This window comes from Ambystoma mexicanum, chromosome 1p, assembly GCF_040938575.1.
Source record: "Ambystoma mexicanum isolate Mex_15411 chromosome 1p, UKY_AmexF1_1, whole genome shotgun sequence".
In the NCBI taxonomy this organism is placed as follows: Eukaryota; Metazoa; Chordata; class Amphibia; order Caudata; family Ambystomatidae; genus Ambystoma; species Ambystoma mexicanum.
The window spans coordinates 381,251,514-381,274,464 of record NC_090921.1 but is presented as its reverse complement, the minus strand read 5'-3'; the positions used below and the strand labels follow the sequence as shown (position 1 = coordinate 381,274,464).

At 45.4% G+C, this 22,951-nt stretch overlaps 1 protein-coding gene across 2 annotated transcripts in view; it reads right to left on the bottom strand.

Moving 5' to 3' along the window:
* The window catches only part of BORCS8 (BLOC-1 related complex subunit 8), a 101,616-nt gene that overhangs the window by 74,557 nt on the left and 4,108 nt on the right, over window positions 1-22,951 (bottom strand). Inside the window, exon 2 of one of the 2 annotated variants that reach the window (XM_069649122.1) lies at window positions 8,870-8,949. The exons of the other annotated variant lie outside the window; for it this stretch is intronic. Within the exon in view, the coding sequence (XP_069505223.1) occupies window positions 8,870-8,949 (80 nt within the window). The remainder of the gene's footprint in view (window positions 1-8,869; window positions 8,950-22,951) is intronic. 2 annotated transcript variants of the gene reach the window in all.

Sequence of the window (22,951 nt, the reverse complement as noted above, 5' to 3'; positions counted from 1 at the left end):
GGTGTGTACAAGGCCCTGCTTCTATGAACCTAGAAAAAAAAGACACACCACCACTACCAAATACCTATATCCCCTACATACTTGCAGCATGCCAACTGTCATGCCTGCCAGTGTTTCCAGGACCACGGTTGCCAAGCGTCGTCCTGTCCTACCCGTTTGCAGAGACGGAGCAAGATGTTCCCCATTTGCATACAAATGCAAACTAAGCCGTTCTATACGCATTGGAGATTGTTGGGGCGGTCGCCATGGCGACTGTGCGGCGGAACAATAGCACATCGCAAGTGGAACCTTATTGACTCATTTCCCAGCGGTCAAGTGGACGCGGCATGTCACGTGCCTGTATATAGCCAATCCTGCTACGAGAAGCCGGCGTTTGATTGTTTCTTTGTTTGAAGTTCTGCGCTGTTTCAGCGTTCCGCGTCGATACTTTGTATCCTGTATCTGAAGATAATATAGAACCGTTTACTGAACTACGGCTTTCATACCAGTGACTCAGTTAAAGCCACATCTCTTCCTCCGGATTGGTGACGGCTTGTGTTTTGGTTCTTTTTTCATTCCGGTCTTGATACGTTTATACACGTATCTTCATTATGAACCCTGTGTGGTATCCCTACCTCGCTATTAGAGTTCAGCTAATCCTAAACCTACCATCACGTTCTGCTGCAGGGATTCTTGGGATATATCCATATCAGAGACTTATTTAGCTCATTTCTCCTCAGAGCTTAAGCTATCCAGCTAATCCATTTCTTCAACTCTCTTCATAGCTCCAGTACATATACTTTCCTCAATACAAGTACACCCAAAGGTGTAGTGGTGTCAGAGTAACTACTATTATCACGCATTGGTCCACCAACCTTGTGTCCATCCCGCAAAACTAGTGCACAGAACTCATGGATGCTCTGCTTTTTTTCTGCTTTTAAGTGCACCAACCCGACCCTAGCGCATCCCTCGTGCCGTTCGGGTTCGCTCCCTACTAACCTTCCCCTCTCATGTTTGTCCTTCACCACTTCTGGACTACGTGGATCATCAATTATCTATTGGAGCATTAACATTATCGGTAAGGAGTGTGTGAATATCATTTTACCTGGGTCAGCGAGTATAATCAATTCTTGCATTTCAGGGCCACCAAGAGGAAATTCTGTTTAGCCTCTACTGAAGTCTGGGATTCCACATACCAGGTCATTGTTTGAACCGCTTCTCAGACTTAACCACTATCCATCTTAGTAGCATAGTTTCCAATGTGTGCTTCTTATTCCAGCCTGGTGTATTCTGGTGCTTCGAATCCCGCGCCCTTTCAAATGATAATCTCATCTAGCTTTTGTTATAATCTTAGCTTGTAGGGGGTATCATTGGGAAGGTCTATGTTTGTGTTAGCGGTTCCTGACTGGCCTGCCTTCCTATCCTGTTTAAAGTAGAGAGGTAACGGTTTATCTTACTCTTGCACTTGCTGTTGCATACCGGATTATTGCTCGTTTCTGGTTGTGTCCCTGACGGATGACCATAACATCAACATAAGTAAATGCTGAAATGGAACATTTGGTCGAGGAATCACTCCTCTAATTGTTCGCAATGTATGCCCAGTGGTAAACATTTGACATACGATGCAATTTATTACATAAAATGCGACGTGTTCTAACAGGTTCGGTACGAAACAGTTTTCTGCAATAGCTGCAGCAGGACTCTCCTTAGTTACTTGTGCTGGGTAGTGCAGCTGTTCAAGCGCTACCCTCAATAATGCTACTGGCATCACCGGCTTTCCGGTACTGTCCTGCCACCACAATGCTTCCGTGGGGGATAAAGGAGCACCCCCTTTGTTTCCATAGCTCTTGCTCTTCCTGTGGTGCACTGCCTTGAATCTCCATCAACTAAGCTCTTGATAAATGAAAACCCTTCTTTTACCATCATAATCTTAACCACCTTTTCCTTAATTTCTGAAGCATCAAAACTTGAAATATCTGGGGCATATGCAACCCTTTTGGCTTTTGCGTCTGCGTTCCCGCAAGAAAATCAGTCTGCTTAGTATGTGCTGCGCATTTAACTATCGCTATGTCTCCTGGGAGTTTGTAGTGCCTTAATAAGCCTGTCCAATAGCGATGTGTGCTGCACTGGAGTGCTGTCCGCTCGGAGGTAGCCCCTCCTTTTCCAATGTGCTAACCATGAGTGCACAGTCGACGTCACATAGGCAGAGTCACTGTTTATTGTCACTTCCTATCCTTTGTGTTTTTCAAGCGCCGGAATAAGTACTACCAATTTTGCCGCTTGTGTTGAAAAGTGAGACGGTAGTCTTGCACTTGCCACAATCTCAAATTCACTGTTTGCTCTATGCGTGAACATCTGCTCTCCAACCTTGACTCTAATATTCCCTCTGGCCTCATCCTCCTTGATCGCTCTTCTGCCTTCGACACAGTCAACCATACCATCTTGCTCAACTGTCTCGGTGATAACCTGGGTATCACTGACCAGGCTCTGGTTTGGCTGACCTCTTTCCTCTCTGACCGACCCTCCCAGGTCCAACTTGGGTCCTTCCTATTATCCATCTTCCTCTCTACCTGTTGTGTCCCTCAGGGTTCTAACCTCTCACCCTGGCTTTTCAACCAATACCTTGCAACTCTTGCCCATTCCATTGCCATCTTCTGCTCAAATTTCCAGTGTTACGCGGACGACACTCAGCTAATTTTCAGGTTCCCTCGGCCACCTCTTCTCCCTCTCTTAACTCTGAGTGCTTAACTGCCATTCAAGATTGGTTTGCCGCCAATGATCTTTGTCTGAACGCCAGCAAGATGGAGATCCTCCTCATCGGCACACCTTCACCATCCCCTCACTCTCTGGCCGATTTCCTTCGGCCCTCCACCAACCCCTACCTGTATGGCTAAGAACCTTGGGGTAATCTTTGACTCCACCCTTTCCTTCTCCGCCCACATCTCTGAGGTCCCTAAAAAGTCAAACTTCATACTGCATCTCCTCAGAGGTACTCTACCTTTCCTCTCCTTCCCCCAGAAGCTCATGGTATCCCAAGCTATGGTTCTCCCTAGGTTGGACTACGGTAACAGCCTCTTTCTAAATCTACCTTCCTCCACTCTCTGCCCTCTGCAACAAATTCAGAACAGGACTGCGAGACTGGTCCTTGGCCTTAAGCCCTGGGATCGTATCTCTCCAGCCTTGAAATCTCTTCATTGGCTCCCTGTGGATTCAAGGATCAAATTCAAAACCCTCTGCATTATCCACAAGGCTTACTGGGGCCTTGGTCCAAAATACCTTCAGCTATCCCTCTGCAAATACCTCCCCTCTCAAGCTCTCCGCTCCTCTACCTCCAATTCCCTCAGGGTCAGTTGCTTTTCTAAGAAACGAGCTGGGGGCCGACCTCCATCTTCGGCTGGAGCCTCCCTCTGGAACAGCCTCCCTACAACCCTAAAACTTGAGGAAAACCACCTCCGGTTCCGGAAGCACCTTAAGACCATCCTCTTTGCTTCTGCTTTCGCCCCCCTCGCCTCCGTTGATTCTGGTCTCCCTTGTTACTGTGCACCTGGCCACACTCTGTCCACTGGGCCCAGGCTCCTGCTCATCTTTTCCACCCTCCTACACTGCCTCCCGGCCACTATTTGCACTGGGGTCATCAGTGTGTGAAAATAAAAAGAATTTGTCAGCATAATTAGGAATTCCTAAAGCTGGAGCCGTACAAATTGCTCTCAACTCTTCAAATCCTTCCTCTTCTTCCTCAGTCCATTTTATTTTCTCCTTATTTACCTGTGCTTTCTTTAAAGCCTGCAACAAGGGTCTTGTGTATGAGCTATATTCAAATACCCACACACTCATAATTACATAATCCCAAGAATCGCTGAATCTGCTTTACCGTATGCGGTTTTGCAGTTTTCATAATTGCCTCAGCTCTTTTAGGTGTCGCCTTCTTTCCCTCATGTGAGATCAACTGGCCTATATACAACTATTCTTCTTGGCAATACTGTAACTTCTCTTTATCTAATTTATATCGCTTGTCTAAGTGGAAAGTCATTAGTTGAATCGAATCTTCTCTCTACTCATCTTCTGTTATGCTACAAATCAGAATATCATCTACGTACTGTTATCACAGTACTTTAAAAATCAATATTGTCAAGGTCCATCTGCAGGACTCTATTAAAGATCGACTGAGACTCACAGTATCCTTGAGGCAAACAAGTATGTTTCAGTCGAATTTGGTAAAATATAAAGGAAGTTAAGTCTTGTGAGTCTTTGTGCAACGGAATTGAGAAAAACGCATTTTTCAAGTCAATCACCGTGAAATATTGTGCTTCTACTGGAATACTACATAGTAAAAATCGCCAGATTTGGAACCAAAGGAAACTCGGCCTCTACAAATCTGGTTAATCGGTCTCATGTCTTGTATGAATCTCCACGACCCTCCTTTTAATTTCTTTCACATGGTACACCCCGGTATTACATGACGACTCTGACAGTACCAAAATACCTTGCTTAATCAATGCTGAAATAGTCTAAAAAAATGCTCTCATCTGCCTCTCGATACATTGGGTATTGCCTCATTCGAGGTCACATTGCTCCTGGTTTCAGCTTTCTCTTAACCTCTCCCACTCCTTTTAATAGGCCTCCATCATAAGGGCCTGTAGTCCATAAAACACTTTGCACCTTTTCCAAGTCTTCATCAAAAAATGCTGGATGCTGTCACATTATTGCCAAGCGCTGTGGGTTCTCCCTTTTCTCTATTCTGATCAAATACATAATGCTCATAAAGAAAACCACTTGATCATCTCCTGGATCATCTCTAAACAGGTCAACGTCAGTGACGTCAGTCAATCTGCACTCCTCCCAAATGGCAATTACTGTTCTCCATGGTCTACCCTCATCACCTGCTCATTCAAGCATTACCATTTCCCCTCGTAGTATGGCTGCATCTAATTCTAAGGGAATAGTCTGTCGCCCCTCTCCATCCATAGGTACCTGTGGTCTAAACAGAAATTCATTAGGTATCCTCATAGTCCTTCCCACTAAGCCAGGTAGCCATGTTAACAGAATGCTCACCCATAGAGGTACATTTCTGGCTCCATCAGCACCCCTCGAATAGCCATATGCCCTGTAAAAACTCATTGATACTCACCCACATTCATATAGTGTATCCCAGGAGTGGAATACATTATACCTTTGTCAGTAAAAGAAATCGTCATATTAAGTTTTGTCATTAAGTCTCTTCCCAGAATATTAACTGGTGTCTGCCGTGAATACAATAATGGAACAGACAGATAACATTCTCCTATAGAGACTGCTAATTTGTCAGTAAAAGGAACTCGACTTGTAGCTCCAGAGACTCCCTGAGCATTGATGGCATTTCCCAACATGGTATTTGTCCTCTCATATAAACGAGTGTCAACTAAAAATGAAAAGGATTTGCCTCCCATCGTCACAGCAACCATTGGTTCCTCTTGCGGGTCTGGTGTCACGGATAATACTGAACAAATCAAGTCGCCCTGTGTGCTGTGCTATTGTGGATAAAAACATACCCCTGTATATGCATTCCCTCCTACCACTGCGACACCCCCTATCCTAGGTGTCAATAATTGTCCCAGGTTTCTGTTAAGCTGTATCTGTATGAGGGTCGTGCTGCAACTGCCCTTGCGGTGGATTCAATGATGCTTGCTGTAATTACTGCGGTTGCTGTACTGGTTGTACTTGTGGTGCTTGTGCCTAATACACTGTCTGATCCTGGGTGAATCCATCCCTAGTCTGTGAGCTACATGCTGGAGGAAAAGATGTCCCCCCCTCTTGAATATTGACCATTTCGTATATACACCCTTGGCTCCCACATGTGCGCGCCATGTGTCCTGTGATTCCACGCATCCAACATGTAGCAGGGATTCGTCTAATTAGCCCTCTTTGATTAAATCCTCCTCGCACATTCCGATTCTCATTCTGCCCATTCTGAAACCCAGTTTGTGTTTTGAAACCCACCCCTTCCTCTGTAACCCATACCTCTACCTCGTGGTATAAACCCACTTCCTCCTTGATTATTTGAATGCGATGTGTCCACTGCTTGCTGTACTTCTAGCACTTTTCCGCTTGTCAGTACCGCCCCTTCTATGGCGTATTTTTAAAGTTTTTTCTGGACTAACTCAGCTTCCTCAATTTTTCTAGAATCGCCTTTCTTTTTATTCTTCTCCTGTAACAGCTAACAGTGATGCACTATGGTCAACTGTATTTCATGCCATGGTTTTGCTTCCATTCCCACTAACTTCTTAAGTTGTTTTTGTACCGGCTCAGGCAGTCCCTAACACAAAATGTGGTAAAATACGGCAACTGTTTTACTCCACAGCTCAGCACGTTTCAAGAGACCAGCGCTCTTGAATGTAAGCAAGCAGATCTTCATCTTCTTTCATCTTTTGTGTCATAATCACACCATATCTGATACATCAGGATATTGTACTCTAAGGGCTCTCCAAACATCTGCCATACAGTTATTAAATGGCGCTCCATTGCGCGCCTTGTTTTGTACCGTGACACTCGAATAACGTGCTCTCGTCCAAATGTCATCTGCCTCCCCCCCTCACCCCCCCAAGAATAGCTATTAGGAGACGGTTGAAATCCTTTATCACCAAGGTATTTCCTCTGGTCATTTTCTTAAACACATAAATCCATTTTCCCACACTCTGCGTTAAAATTATCCTTGTCCATCTGTGGCCATGGAATATACTGTGGAAACCCTATTCTACAATCCACTCCCATCGTCAGTCTATCCATGGTAGGAACAATAGTTCCTGATCGCCTTCTTCCTGACAGGGACCTTAACCGGTTTACAGATGGTGGCGATTCTCCCCTTTCGCTATACAATCGTCCTTTAGGGTGCCCTGGACGTGCTATAGGATCTGGTGTCCTATCTTTAGGTTTTCTAAATCAAGCCATCTTACCCCTTTTTCTGCCTGTAAGCCTCCCTCTCGGGCACACACGCTCCTTCCCTCCCCACTAAAAGGATTCTCTCTCTTCATCTGACATGTCTAATCCCCAACTAGCACGTCTCCCCTCTCTTTCACCCTTGTCTAAAGTTAACCTACTTAAAGACAAGGTTCTATGTTCATAACCAGACAAGCTTCCCTCTTCACCTCGTGATTGGGAGATTATAAATCGATATCCCTTTCCTCAGCTTCCCGATTCGCCTCTTTCTCTTAAATCCTGATAGGCTTTATCGATCCTATCTCTGATACTCCCTATATCGAAATCATCTTATATAACTTTAGATGGTCGTGACGTTGCTCCCTGTAACAGGAGGAACTCTTCTATATCGCTCCATTGTATCACTGGACTTGTCTCCATTAATTCATTCTGAATGCGATCAATCTCGCGTTCTCGTGGTCTCCTTTTTCGTTCTAATTCTTCATCTTCATAGCTCTGCTTTCTTGCTTCCCAACTAACTCTCTTCCTTTATTTCTTCTCTCCTTTCCCCGACTATTCTTTCTTCCTCTCGTCTCTGTATCCTCTTATCTCTTAATTTCTGCACTTCCTCTTCTTCTCTCTTCCTATCCGTCTATCCCCATCTTCCATTGCTCTCTGTTATAATACTTCCTTTGTTCCTCTGCCCTTTCTTCTTTCCTTCGTTGCTCCTCCTGATACAGCGGTTCTCGCTGCCGTTGGCTCTTCCTTTTCTGCTCTTTTCTTGCTCCCTGTCTTTTGTATCCTGCTCGTCTCGATCTTCCCTTTGCCTAATTTCCTCAATGCTTTTCCCATCTAGCTTAAGCAATATCGGTCCTCCCATCAATTCGTTCTGTATGAGCGTTACCTTGTCAGCTTTCTCCTTTCCATCTCTTAATTTCTCGTTCTAGGTCTGTCAATACCTCTGATCGCTCGCCTTTCTACTCCGCATTTTGTGAGGCCTTAAAGGTGTCCTCTTTTCTCTTAGTCTCCTCTGGTCTATCGTCACTGCTATAAGCAGGCGGTTCGTATATTGGATTACTATACCCAGTCGCTGCTTTCAGTTTCTTTAAGGGATACAATCCTGCACTTTCTGTACCAACGCTTTTTACTTCAAGCAAGGCAAGGGGAGCAGAAGGCTCGATCCCTTCCTCTTCACACCGATTAAGCATGCAAAGCTCAGGTAGCAGATTCTCTCCCTCTTCCTGGTACATCTTCCAAAGCTTTAAAGTAGCTAACCCTTTCTCCAATTTCTTTCCTGTGTACGCAGCGTGCAAGTATGTGGTCATGTGTTACAATATTGTCTTTGCCAAAGATCCCCCTTGTGGCCACAGCATGAACATCTTATCTGCCGTGCCTTTCACCCAATCCGCACTATACTGTTTGAGCTTGGGGATGCGTTTTGACAGGGTTTTACACAAGTGCATCAAAAGAGTAACATCTTCCATTGTGACAAGTCTCACTTGACTGTCAATACTTACCGATGCTTTACAAAAAATACGTTTATAAAAACAAATATGAACGTGCTCCAACAAATTGCTGCTCAAACCCCCTACTTTCCTTAAGTCGGTACCGACAACTTCTCTGGCTAGATACTATGTCTTCTCACCCTTCTCTTAGTTCTTTTTTACGCTCTTGTCTCAATATGATACAAATACAAAGACTAGTCGAATTCACATTAATCCTCAGCGCTTTTTCCTTACCTCTGCCCCTAAATATACCCTGATAGGGGTTGAAGTCATTATCTTAGGTGGAACTATCCTCCGCGCAGCCTAAATTACTTCGACTGAAGTGTATATCGACTTCTTCAAAAATTCCCTTGAACCAGGACTCCTTGGGCTGATCTCTATACACAAAAAACATAACTCATTATTTTCCTTACACTATTTTCTAAGTCCCCCGTTACTTTTTAAACTACCAAAATCCCATCCCCTCATTTTGCCATTCCCCCTGGTCTACTCACCATTCGCTCTTTCAGCTCGAGACCTTCGGTATCGATTCCCCTCTCCAATCGACCACTTTCGCCTTCTGTCCTCAAAGCGCCTGTGGAAACCAGAAGGGATTTCGTCAAAGAGGGACCCGTCCCACCTGTATCGATTTTCTTGCAAGAATTCTATATCGGCCGCTCTCCACAAGAAACCTTGCAATCTTCCGGCTAGATGGTCCGAAGCACTGGAGTCTATAGGTCGATGGGTCTTTAGGTCAACCATCCAACATGCTACCACGTGAACCCTAGAGGCCCTTTTACTCAAGGTAACATGTCATACTATGGAAGGGACGGAGAATAACTTCTCAAATTAAATAAGACCAACTCAGGAAGTTGGCAAATAACTCTGTTTTAATATCAATTGTCTAAAACAGGGAGTACAACAGAAGTCGCACAGCATGATCTGGAAGCATTTCATGAAAAACAACACATTTATACTAAAGGTTCGTCATATGTGATGTCATACTAAGTGGCAAACTAAGAATACCTACAGGAGATTGTGGTTGGTTGAAGGGGAACGTCTGAGTATACTTTCTATTTGGGATAGGATCTTGGTTGGGTCTCTACAGTCAGGTGGGCACTCATGCCCTCTCATAGTGCAAGTCATTTTCAACAGTAATTAGAAACACAAAACTTCATTGGCTCTTAAACTATAAGGCTCTTCATTATACGCCCTTCTACAATTGGTTGGCACGCGTGTACCCTTCTGGAACATTCGATGCTGTAGCAGCACATAAGCCGGTACGCCAGGTGCTAGTGGGTGAACTTGACCGCATCTCCCCACCCAATTAGCCTGACATCTCATAACTCATGCCGTCTGCCATTCACATTATCTTTGAACTCGGCCTTGTAGTAGCTTCTCGCCTCTGGGAATATAAGGAAGTGTGAGCACTCGCTGTCTTCAGTGTGGTGCACCATGCTCATCTATTTTCATCCTCAGCTCACGTGATTAGAGACCGTGAATTTGCTCATATTAGAGCATTGAATAGTCTTTAATGAAGAAACTTGGCACTCACAGTGTTCTCTCTTCCCAAATTATCAAGGGATGCCTCAGCTTCTCACCTTTTACTGTTCTTCGCAGCTGATAACCAATTCTTGGCTGCTTCCAGTCTTTGACATCAAGCCAGAGAGCCTCTTTGGTCTTGCTTCAAATTTGAGCTTATTCTTTACTGCAACACACATAGCTTCCAATCGGCCTTCGTTCATGGAGACTTGCTTACTAAAATGTATCATTGAATGTCCAGAACTCATATACATATATGTTGGCGGCACCGCCTGCAGTCTCTATACTACTTATAGCCAGCCTTATGAATACTTAGTCTACTTGCGTTTCAGCATCTGTACAATTATAAAACAGCTTGTGTTTTCTGCAGTGCTCTTCACACACGCATTCTTCATTTCGCACATGAAAGTCTCTCGATTCTTTACTTCACCATCAGATTCTATAACGCCTATGCATTTACTGCCCTGGTCATCCTTCCCAATGCGTCACTCTTACCTTTTCGTGACGTCACCAGCTTCTCCTTTTCACATCGTCACACTTCTTCTGGCGGGTCTCGTAGAAGACCATCAGTCTTTCGAGGATACTGCTCATAGGGCTTTCTCAACGATACCTTGTCTCAAAGATACTTTGTGGTATAGGTATCATTACTGGCGTTGCACATGTCGCAATTTCCAGTTTCCAGCATATGGCAAAATAGGGGCAGGACTTCCCATAGAGGCACTCGGCTGTTCCTCTACACCAATATGGGAGGAGGACCAGGTAAAGGTTAGAAGAGGGTCAGCGGTGCCCATGTCAATTATTTCAGTTGCAGCTGCATTGAGGCAGAAGTTAGCAGGAATTCAGTATTGGCCACAGGTGAGGCGAAGGGAGTTGTAAGCCAGAGTGCAGCTACATATGGTCTACTTAAGTGTGGAAGGTGCAGTAAAATTGGGCATGGAGTTGAAGCAGCGGTTGCAAGTATGTGTTGAAGGGACAAGAGGAGAGTATGGAGCCTCAGGCACGCCCATGTTTGGAAACACTGGGCTCCAAGAGAAAGGGGGTCATATCTGGTCTAGACTAGCCAAAAGAACGCAGAGAGGCACCCAGGGGTACTGTTAAGAGTTCTCCAGGTGGCACAGCAGGATAGTATCACCAACTGCAGGCCTAACAAATGTGCACTGGCTGCTAGCCATTGGCTAGTGATAATGGACTCTTGGTGAGTAAAAAAACTAAAACAAGAAAATAGTCATGCTGTGGGTATGTGGAGAATTGAAGAGGTGGGCGAGTTTATGCGTAGCAAGTAGCTTGCAACAATGTTTTTCCCCCAGGACAGCCACATCAAAAGGGTGCAGACAGGTCTAGCAGAATGAGGGTGGCCAGGCAGTCACCATCTAGGGGTTGGAGAAGCTCCTCTTTCATAAAGTTCAAAGAGGCTTCTGTACCTATGAATAGTCAGAATCCCAACTGTCATGGAGCAATACATTTGAGTCACAGAAGTCCTGTAGTTGGCAGATGGCAACCTTCTGAAGGATTTAGCCAATAAACAGAATGATGGGGATGCAGTTAGCAAGGATAGTATGGTTTTCAGAAGGGTACTGGAAGAAAATTGGTCTTTTAAATCTCCAGAGAGAAATCATCTACATGGAAGGAATGCAAGATATTGATGGAAGAAGGTGGCACAGGTGCATCAAGTCTGAGATTGAAACCGAAAAAGAGGATCTTGTCAAGACATAGACTGGATAAAGGTCATGTAGTTAGGCCACTCTAACGAAAAGGGTGGCATCACCCAGAGGCCTGTAAAATAGGATGATCATGAGGTAGGTGTCCAACGGGTCATTTGCAGGCTGGGCTCTCAAAGGAGAAGGTGTCCACAGTGCCCATTCTAGTGGTTGTAATAAGAACATTAAAAATAAGCACATGCACAAACTTTGTTGAACCAATGGCTTACCATGATTTTGAAGTCTGGGAGAGTGTCAATGGCGATCACATAGCTGTTGGTGAACCAGATTTCTGCCAGCTCCAGAGAAAACAGCATTTCAGAGTGCTGGGCTTAAAAAAAACCTTTGAGCCTTTCAAAACACTTTAGGGTGAGAGGCAGGGTGGGGCAATGAGCAACGATGGGAGGGGAACAGGACGGGCGTCCCACTAATTGCTCCACAGAGGCAGCACCCATCCTGAGCCGGGCAACAGACCGGGCCAGTCCATTTGCAACAGTAGTTGAAACCAGGCTGGCAAAAAGGGAGGGAGTAGACGGTCAAAGCCAAGATGGTTTTTGTACTTGTTATGGCCATAATAGTTCCATTTGTTAGTGTTGTGGGAGGAGACCAGGCAAATGTCCAATCTGTTTTCCAGGTTCCATTTTGGAAGATTTTGAAGAGGAGAGTTTAGACAGCCTAAAGACGGTCAAGCCCTTAGGTCGTAGGTTAAGAGCAGAATTCCAGTGATTTCTTTCTCCTGTTGGTGAAGTGGATGTTCATGTCTGTGATAAGCAGACTTTGGTTACATTTCAGGGTCACCTTTATCCTTGATATACTTGCTCCATACAATCCGCTATTGCAGGGTATTCTCTGCCCAATGAGGTCCTCTAGCATGGCACTGGGAATTTGTAGGACACCTTAAATGTCACGGATTGCGAAATGTTGCCCAATATTCAGATGCTTTTCCTGTCATCTCAATGTGTTTGCCCAGTAAGAGTGGCATTTCTGTTACCCGTTTGGGATTTTCATTGAGAAGGGTTCAAAGTAGCAGCTGATTATTTCAAAGTATTGGTGCTATTAATCTACAAAGGGTACTAAATTCCACACCTACTGCCTCCCAACAGGGTTTATGTATCAAGGACAGGACACAATAAGGATTTACACCAAGTGCATTTGGTACTACAGCACAGCGGCAAGCCTCCTTCCAGCTCCAACTCTCATCCTCCCATCTCCCGTGTTCCAACAATTTCACCGGGCTCCACTACAACATTCCAGAGATAGAACATGAAGGAGAGGTAAAATGGACAGGATTAGAGAGGAAGGAGAAGAAGAAACGAAAGCATAATAGAAGCATGAGACAACAACACCGTCCTTAAATTCTGTTAATTTAAACAAGGTGCAAGAAATTAAAATTGTAAGAGAGGAAAACAATGTAAAGATGAATGTGCGGATAGGTTTCCAGGTGGTTTATGTTTAATTCTGACAAAGTATAGCAGGCATGTCACATTTTATAATATTGGCATCAGGCTTTGAAATTCCTGGGAGCCATTTAGCTCCTGCTTCTAGCAGTGGAGAGCCTGGTAAGCTTGAAACCAACACCTACCAGGAGATACTTTTAGCTCCCCAGGCCAACTAGTGCTTTACAAACATACATTTGCGACATTAACTTTGAGTATTTGAGAATGTTAATAAAGAAGAAATAGGACACATCTAATATACACTCAAAAATATTGGCTCATATATAATGGGCAAAAAGTTAAATCTGCCTCTCATATGGAAGTTTTATCTGCAGTGCACAGTGTACTCGTTCCTAGATCCCCAGCGGTAGCTCCTGCTCACTGGATGGCACACGATACCCAGGAGCTAGTTTTAGCCTCTGTTCATCGAATCCTAATTTCAAACCCTGGGCTGGCGCCCTGAACTTTTGAATAGGACGCCGGTTCAATCCTTCACCAATTTCCCAAAGGGTCCAAAACATTCCCATTAACTTCTGATGCATCAGCAAATTCTGAAGCGTATGGCATGATTCACCTACACCCCTATGGTGTGCTAAAAGACACATGCTCTATCACCTTGACTTAGGCATGTGTTAGCTGCCCCCCAAATGAAGATAAACATTAATTTTATTAGGTTTTCTCTGGGTAGGCAGGTGCAGATGCAAGTTAGTTAAAATTGTGGAGAATTTTCTTCAGCGAAGATCTCTCTTGAGGTAGGTCGCTTCAGACACAGAGGGGGTCCCTGGATACTTATAACAGGGTACCCCCGAATGGAACGAACAAAAACTAAACTGTGCTGCGTGTAAACTACACGCAGCACAGAACGGCTGGTCCATAGGAGTAATCCCTGTTCATCAAGTTAAGAAAGGTATCGGGCCGTCTCACCGTTCATGATTAAGTCGCCAAATCACACGGAGCGGGGAGAGGACATCAAGAAATGCAGACAGAGCTGCTTTACGAGACTAACAACTGGCACACACCTGATGTCATGTATAAGCCCTGATGAATGTGGCCCACTTATTTGCACCACAGAAACCGGTCGGCTAGGAGAACGACTCTAACCTAGTGCAAAAAATGTACCGCACAGTTTTTGTTCGTTGGGTTACTTAAGCTCAACTGGGGTAAGGAGGGTTTGTTCTGGCCTTTTCCTTGACTGATAACACTTTAACTAGGGGTTTATGATCTCTGCGAACCAAAACAGACTTACCAGTATGTAGTGTTGGAAATGACATACGCATGCCAAGAATTCTCTTTCGATCACATAGTATTTGACTTCTGTCTCTGTAGTTGAATGAGAGGTATGGCATACTATTCTTTCTTCACCCTTTATCTTCTGGGATTGAACAGCCCCTATTCCTGTTGTACTAGCCTCCACCATTACTATGGCAGGTTTTCCCCAACTACAAACACACCCAATGCTGATGCATTGCAAATCCCTTCTTTAGCTAACCTTAAAGCCTGCTCACATTCTTCGGTAAATTCAAATCTTACAGACTTTCTGAACAGTATGCATACCAATTTATTGCAATGCTCTACTAAACCCAAGTATAACCACATTTCATCTTGGACGGTCATGGAGCCTCTTTAATGGCCACCATAGCCATCCTTGGCTTTGTAACCTTATCCATTCATGATACGTCCTAGATATTCAACATCATTTGCCATAAACCTGCACTTAACCTCAATTGTAAGTAACCGTTCCATAAGCCTGTTCAAAACTGCGCAAAGCCCGACAATATGTGCTATTCCTCCCCTTCAGTAAACTAAAATATCATCCTGATAAACCATGGTGCCTTCAGCCCCCTTCAAAAAGTAACTCATGGTTTTTTGGAATACAGCTGCTGCGGAAGCTAGCCCGAAAGGCAGTCTACAATACCTAAACATACCAAAAGGTATAATGAAGGAGGGGAGGTGATCACAATACTCGGTTAATTCCATCTGGTAGTAGTCTGCAGATAAGTTAAATGCTGAGAATGTGTCTGCACCACTTACATATCAGTCAAGAAGAATGTTATTATTCCACGCATCTCAGGTCGACACATACTCTTATTTCCCCAGTCTTTCGAGTGCTACAATAATAGGGCTTAGACACTCAGCTGACCCAATAGGTTCTTCTAGCTAACAAGGCGTTCCTGGTCCTTTTACACATCCGCCTTCAAGGTTAATGGAATATTCTATGCCTTATGTGCTACAGCATGAGCTTTTAATAGGATTCCGTTTGGATATCCTCACAAACAACCAATCAAGGCTGTGAATACTTCAGAGTAAATGTCTTGCATCACAGGTTCGAGTTATGGGCTTAGCAAAGATTCTTCTCTTGTGGGATCCATCTTAATGCTCAATGCTGCTTGGTCTCTCCAACATAAAACATCTAATCTTTCTTTGTTACATATACTTTTATGGTGGCCAATATGATGAATCCAATGGAGCCATCACAAATCCCCCAGCGGTAACCTCCTCCCATGTGCCCAGAGCACAGCAGCCGCTACCTGATCCTGACCCTGGGGGCGGCTATAAGAGGGAGGATCACATAGGAGGGGATAGCTGCCGAGGAGATTTCTTCATTAGGCAAGACGCGGTATCCCCCCCATTTACCCATGAGGGGGAAAAACTATTTGCCCAAGAATGTGATGGCATGCATCAGTTTCCCCCTATAGGAAAAGTAAGGAAACCTTTTTTAGTACCCTTTAGTTCAAACCTCCATACTTGAGCTAAAGAGTAAAATCTCCAAGAACCTCCCTTTCAATTTTAGTTCAGGTAGACCTGATCTTCCATGTAGACTCATTAAGAAAGACTTTTCAATAGCATGTTCAGACAATCACTCAATCACAACCCTGTGCATATTACACCCTACTGCACCATTTATCGGGACTCTACTCCCGCAAGACGTACCAACGGGAGGCAGCTCTCCCGCCTAACACATCCTTCACGCCCTCCAACACGAGTTTTAGATGGCACAAGCACAAACCCAGTCGCCATTGGCTGACCGCCCTATATCCCTCAAACTGGTCACCTGGAACGTGAATGGAATGGGCTCTGGAATTAAGAGACGCCTGATTAGGCAACTGTTGAATAGACACTCCCCCGATGTGGCCTTGCTATCTGAAACACACCTAGCGGGTACACACTGCACCCCATTCCAGAGAACCAACTACTGGGCCGCACTCCATATAGGGTACACAATGGGATCCATGGGCACCCTTATCCTTAAGACTCCTGTTCTCCCTAGAGGTTGTAGAACAGGACTCTTGAGGCCGCTATGTATCTATCCTAGGATCGCTCTGGGGGGGAAACACTGGCCATTGCGTCAGTATACTCCCCACTGGGATTGGGCCAGGTATTACTGGATGACCGGACAACCCTTATGGGGAAATACCAGCCAGATCGATGGATACTGGGGGGAGACTTTAACGATGTTATGTGCGCTACCACAGATAGTACCCATCTCAGTGGGCGCAATCCGGATACCCCCACGAGGCTGTCAAACTTTGTATCCGCCCTGGGCCTTTGTGGCGGGAACTACACCCCAAAGACAAGGGCTATTCGTTCCACTCGGGAGTCCACGGCTCCCTCTCCAGACTCGATTACGTCTTCCTCCCGAACACAGAGCTACATAGGGCAACATCCGCGGAACTCCTCCCCCGTGGAATCTCGCACCACTCGCCCCTAATAATGGAAATGCGAATGCAAGGCACGTCCCCTCCTAGAACATGGAGACTGAATAGCTACCACCTAGGGTTCCCCGAACTGATTGATCGCCTCACGGAAGTCTCTGATGAATATTTTGATATAAATGAACCGGCAGTAGACAACCCAGTAACTGTATGGGAGGCTTATAAAACAGTGCTGCGAGGAGAAATAATCTCCTGGATAGCGAATAAAAAGAGGGAGAGACTCCAGAAAATAATAGAGGCAGAGGGGGAGATGATCCAGTCCGAAAAATACGCATATTCTTGACCCTACCCCGCAGACCCAGAGATCCCTTAGGCTGGCCACTGAACGCCTTAGAAACATCATGCTGGACAACGCCAAACAAGCCCACTGGGATTCCAGAGCGAGAATATATGAGCTGGGGGATAAAGCAGGCAAAATGTTAGCGTGGCTTGAAAGGAGAGATGAGGGACGACGCTATGTCCAGGAAATCGTTACTCCGGGGAATGAGAGGTATCAGGCGGATGCTGAAATAGCAGAGGCCTTCGCCCAATTCTATGCAGAACTGTATCGAGCCCCGATATCGCCATTTGACCCGACTCTGCTAGATGATATAGCACTCCCATCACTGACGGCACAGCAGCGTGCAGACTTGGACTCCGATCTCTCTGAATCCAAAATAGCCGAAGCCCTAGCGCAACTCCAAACCAGGCCCTAATGGATTCCCAGCCGAAACTTGGCAAAAGCTTGGAGGGAACAAAATAGCAACAACCCCCCTCTACAAAATGCTCCTTGGTTCCCGTGAACAAGGCACCCTCCCACCAGACCTATGTAAAGCCACCATTGTGGTAATTCCCAAACCTGATAAACCCCCGGAGAAGTGCACCTCTTACCGGCCTATCTCACTAATTAATAGGGAAGCTAAGGTCCTCGCCAAGCTCTAGCCGATAGCCCATACCCTGATCAGCCCATACCCTGATCCAACCGGATCAATGCGGCTTTATGCCACACAAGTCAACCCGAATTAATCTGCGTCGGCTCCATTTGGCGTTAGAACGAGCCCCAGTCATCGACACCCCGCTCGCCCCATTGGCAATTGATTTCGAAAAGGCCTTCGACTCGGTCAGGTGGGACAGCCTTTGAGAAATCATGAGACGCATGGGGTTTGGCGATGGCTTCTTGGGATGGGTAAAATTACTCTATACGAACATCCAAGAGGAGGTTAGGGTGAATGGCTGGCCCTCCCGGTCCTTCCCGTTGGGAAAAGGCACGAGACAGGGTTGCCCCCTCTCTCCCCTTCTCTTTGACCTTGCAATTGAGCCTCTAGCCCTCTGGCTCCGTCAAAATGTAGCCTGGACAGGATTCAGATGGCCTGAAGGGCATGAGGACCGAACGTCCTTGTACGCAGATGACCTAATATATCTAGGGGACCCAGCCCGGTCCTGCCCTATTGTGACACAAATGCTTACCCGTTTCAGTGAATTTAGCGGGCTCAAAATTAATTGGGGAAAATCTGTTCTCTTCCCGGTGAAGGGGGGTACGCTGGTCAATCTCTAGGAATGCCCCTATCGAGTGGAACAACAGGGCTTTTGATACTTAGGGATCTGGGTGTCAACAGATCTCACTAATTATGCAACACACAATATTCAACCGGTACTTGACCGCTTTGTCAGTGACGTCCACCACTGGAAGCTTCTCCCCCTCACACCCATGGGCAGAGCCGCACTCTTTAAGATGACTCTCCCAAGGTTTCACTACGTCTTACAGAATGCTCCACTAAAGAACCCAGACTCCGACTTTGACCGGTTGGAAACCCTCCTCCGGGAACTCATATGGGGTGGAGGCCAACCAAGGATAGCGCTAACTACGCTCCAAAGATCGATCTGGGAGGGCGGGATAGGGGTGCCTCGCCTCCAAACCTATTACTGGGCCTCACAACTTGCAGTGGTCAATGACCTGCTTCACGGAGACAGGGAACTCCCCCACATTAGGGCTGAAATCGCCGCTATGCATGACACTGACCCACTACACTTACTATATCAATCCCTCCCGAGATCCCCCCCACCAACGACCACAACTCACATTATTACTGTTTGGAAGCAAGCGCACAGCTTCGTGGGGTAGAAAAATAGAATAACCACGGCACAACCCCTATGGGGAAATGACAATCTTTCCGAGATTAAGAAGCTTGACCCATGGCCTCGATGGGTTGGGGCCGGGATTCTGAGAGTTGCACATATTCTTGATAGAGGGGACCTAGCCTCGTTTGAAGTCCTGCAACAAAAATTCCAACTCCCGGGCACCAACGATACCACTATGTACAACTGGCCCACGCCCTACGAGACCACATACCGGTAAACGACAGCATCCCAGACTACACACCAATAGAACGCAATATGTTGCCAGCTTTCATCCCCACCAAGTGTACTTCCATCCTATATAACACCATCACAGCCTTTGCTACACCTGAACTGACGAGCTTGTGGGCTAAATGGGAGGCGGATGTGGGGGAAATAGACCCAGAAGATTGGATCCAAGCACTAATGCATCCAAGGGAGGATGCCATTTCCTCTAGGCTTCGGCTGGTACAATTAAAAATCTTGCATAGAGTCTACTACCCCAGAACGATATTATACAGGTGGAAGAGGACCCCAAACCCGGTGCGGGGAGGAAGAGGGGACCTTTTTTCCTATTCTATGTGCATGCCCCCGAATCCACACCTTCTGGAACGAATGCTGTAATGAACTAAACAAGATCCTTACCTGTCATATACCATTAGACCCAAAGATTCTCATCCTGGGTGTTCCGGATGAGATTGCTCTTAACAAATGGGAAAGACTGCTCTTGAACACAGCCGCAGGGCTGATGAAGCGCAATAAAGCGCAAAAATGGGGGACCCGGGAGTCCCCAATGATGGAGCAATGGGCAACAGACATGGGCATATGTGCAATGATAGAGCATAGAATATACAATGCAAGAGGCTGCCCTGTAAAAGCAGACAAAATATGGGGGATGTAGGAAGAGGCAGGACTCTAGAACCCATGAGATGCTGCAGGGGTGATGCTGTCTAAATGCGTTAAAGGATCGAGGAGGGTTCTGGGTGATTGGTAACGAATCTGCTACTGTTTATTTTTGGAAATATGCGAGTTCCTACAAGTTGTTGTTGTTTTTGATTATGATGTAAAACAATAAAAAATGTTTTATCAAAAAAAGAAAGACTTTTCAAGAATCATGCATCAGAAACCATCAATGGACTTTTATTCACATAACCACCTCAATCCTCCGTTATTATCAGTGCACTTCAATTCCCACAAACACTAAGTACTTAGACTAGGGAGATGAAGGAATTGATACTGAGCAATGAGTGGGGTGAACGTACTAGTCATTTGATGGAAACACCTGTGTGCAGGACCTATAAAAACGGACATCGCGCTGAGAAAAGGAGCTCAGGAGAAGGCACGATTTCTCCAGGGAAGGCGGACAGAGGCTGGAGGCATGAGCTGGTGCACAGAAGCTGGAGGCACAAGCCGGTGTGGCAAGGTGAAAGGGCTCGCCGGCAGAGAAGGAAAGAAATGTGATGCGAGCGAGGTGGGCTGCGAAGACGCCAGGAACCGTGTGAGGGTCCGTGACCATCCAGCATCCAAGAGAAGCAGCATTGTCTTTACCAGGAGTCGGAGAGAAGCCAGCGTGCAGGAGCGGAGCCACGAGAGAGCATGGATAGATGTGAGAGCCGCAAAGAGTGGAAAACCGGCAGCGAAGGTACGCTGCATAAGCACAAGGAAACCTGGAAACGCAGTAAGCCGTTGAGTCTGCCGGAGCAGAGTGGCGACCCCGGGGCATTTCGGCGACCACGCTGAAGAGAATTAGAACATTGTGAAGTTACAAAAGTGAAACGGCAAGAGCATCAATAATGAGCAATAAAAGGCAGAAGATTTTTGAACATTGTGCAATTGCGGAAAGAAAAGTAAAAGTGAGGATTGTTTATTAAATAGATATACCAAGGCAAGAAGAAGGGTTTATGCTACTTGAATAATAAAGAGGAACTGGAAGGCATTTTGAGAGTGCACAATGAAGTCCTGACAGGAGAGTACACCAGGCATTTGAGAGTGCAAAGAGAAGTCCTGGCAGGAGAGTACACCAGGTATTTGAGAGTGCAAAGTGAAGTCCTGGCAGGAGAGTACACCAGGCAGTCCTGGCAGGAGAGTACATCAGGCAGTCCTGGCAGGAGAGTACATCAGGCAGTCCTGGCAGGAGAGTGCACCAGGCATTTGAGAATGCAAACTGAAGTCCTGGCAGGGGAGTATACCAGGCAAATTGCAAACCTACAAGGCGTGTCAAGCAGAGACAGTGTTTGTGTTAAAATAAGTAACTTGTGTTGCAGGAGAACTTACAAGACTGAACTATGTTCATCTAACAAGATTGTGGGCCAATGAAGGCATAAAGAATGGTTAGTCTTAGTGAACATTTACGTTGAATCAATTCTACTTTTATTTAAGAATACCTTTTTGCAAATACTAGGTTATAGACATTTCCCTTGTCACTTTGTTTTTTGTTTTAGTGTGAGGGTCAGGATAGAATGTTTCGGACACAAGGACGGCTTTTTGATGTATGACATCCTGCCGAAGACAGATCCTTAGTTTTTGGTTCTTAGTTAGGGAAACTCCTCTTTAGAATAGTGTCAGAGAGGTATTTTCCCCAACCCTTTTAATTTGAATAAAAGTCTATAACCAAAAAGACACCTTTGTTTTCCGGCTTTCATTTCTGAATCATCACACCATCCAGTTTATTCATTCAATTAGTCCAAGGAAGTATCAGACTGTTGGTATGAGTTCACCCTCAAACCTTCCAGGGTTCCTTATGTCCGGTTAGTACAAATGTGCCTGGAGTCGGGCGTTCCCCAGACTTTTCCAATCCTCCAAAGTGATAATCGAATAAGGCAAGCAACTGTCGACCATCATTGATACTGGAATGCCTCCTAATAGCACAACACAGCAGGTTTCAGTTCTGCGAATTCCTCAGATCATCAGGACTCGTTCTTCCTCAAAAAAAAAAAGTCTTCTACTTGCACATACGCAATTGTCTTTTTTCCTGAAAAACTGCCACGAAGCGGCCACAATGCTGCCTTTTGAACATCTTTGGTTCGATGGATAGAATCAAGTAGTGACCATATCTTCTGCACCTGAAAAACTTCTCTTTGTCTGGATCCACAATCTGCATCATTGCTTCATTCTTTTTTTGCGTCAGCATTTCCTGATACTTGGGGGTATCGTCAACTTCGGTTTCCCTGAATCACCCTTTTTGCTGTCTTTTGCTTTAGCTTTTTTGTTGATGGGGTTGATTTGAGAGGCACAAATAGCTAGGGTATGCTCTAACGAGACGTCTCCACCGATCCAAGGCTGATCTTGGACCGTGGTGTGTGTTGACTGTATGTATTATTGTTTGATCGCTAATGCATTCATCTGTGGTTATGCCGTGTTGAACTTACACAAGATGAAAAGATTCCGAAGAGCTGGGGCGTATTCTTCTGCTCTTTCCATGTTTCTGTTTCAAGAGGGTACAAATTAGACCGGTTGATTGCCTTATTGGTTTTTGGTGTTAGGCATCCATTCGTTACAAAGCTAATTCATACACACTTATGTCACCCACCTCTGCTGTAGCCATTTCAGGAATTCCTCAAATTGCCTTTGGCCCTTCAGACCTAAAGCATGGAAGAGGAGGTTTTTCTTTTTTTCAGTATTTAGAACTTTTTATGGTCTACTGCGCAAAGAGAATTCTTCCAATATGCCCGCCATTCAGTCCATGGAATTGCTGACTCTCCTGGATTGGGCAGGAAACAGCCTTGAGATGTATGGTGAAGGTCTGCATTTCCTCATGCTGTTATTCCAATGCTTTCATTTGATAAAGATCATTTTCATATGTAGTTTCCTGTGCACAATTTCAATAATTTTATTGCTTACTACGTTATTTATGAATCAACCCAGATGTACTATGCCGTTGTTACAAGTGCGTACATTATGTTGTTATTGTTAATTTATTGCCGGGCAACACAGTAATCAGGTTGAGAGCATGCACACAGGTACTTTCCTCTAATGTTTGCTGGGTACATTTATAACGTTCTCTGCACAATGTGTTTAGGTTCAATATATTGAGCGTTGATTAACAATCTCACGCTCGTTCCTGTTAGGGCTTCTGCACTGTCTGAGACTGTTTCTGTTTCCTCCACTCTTCAACC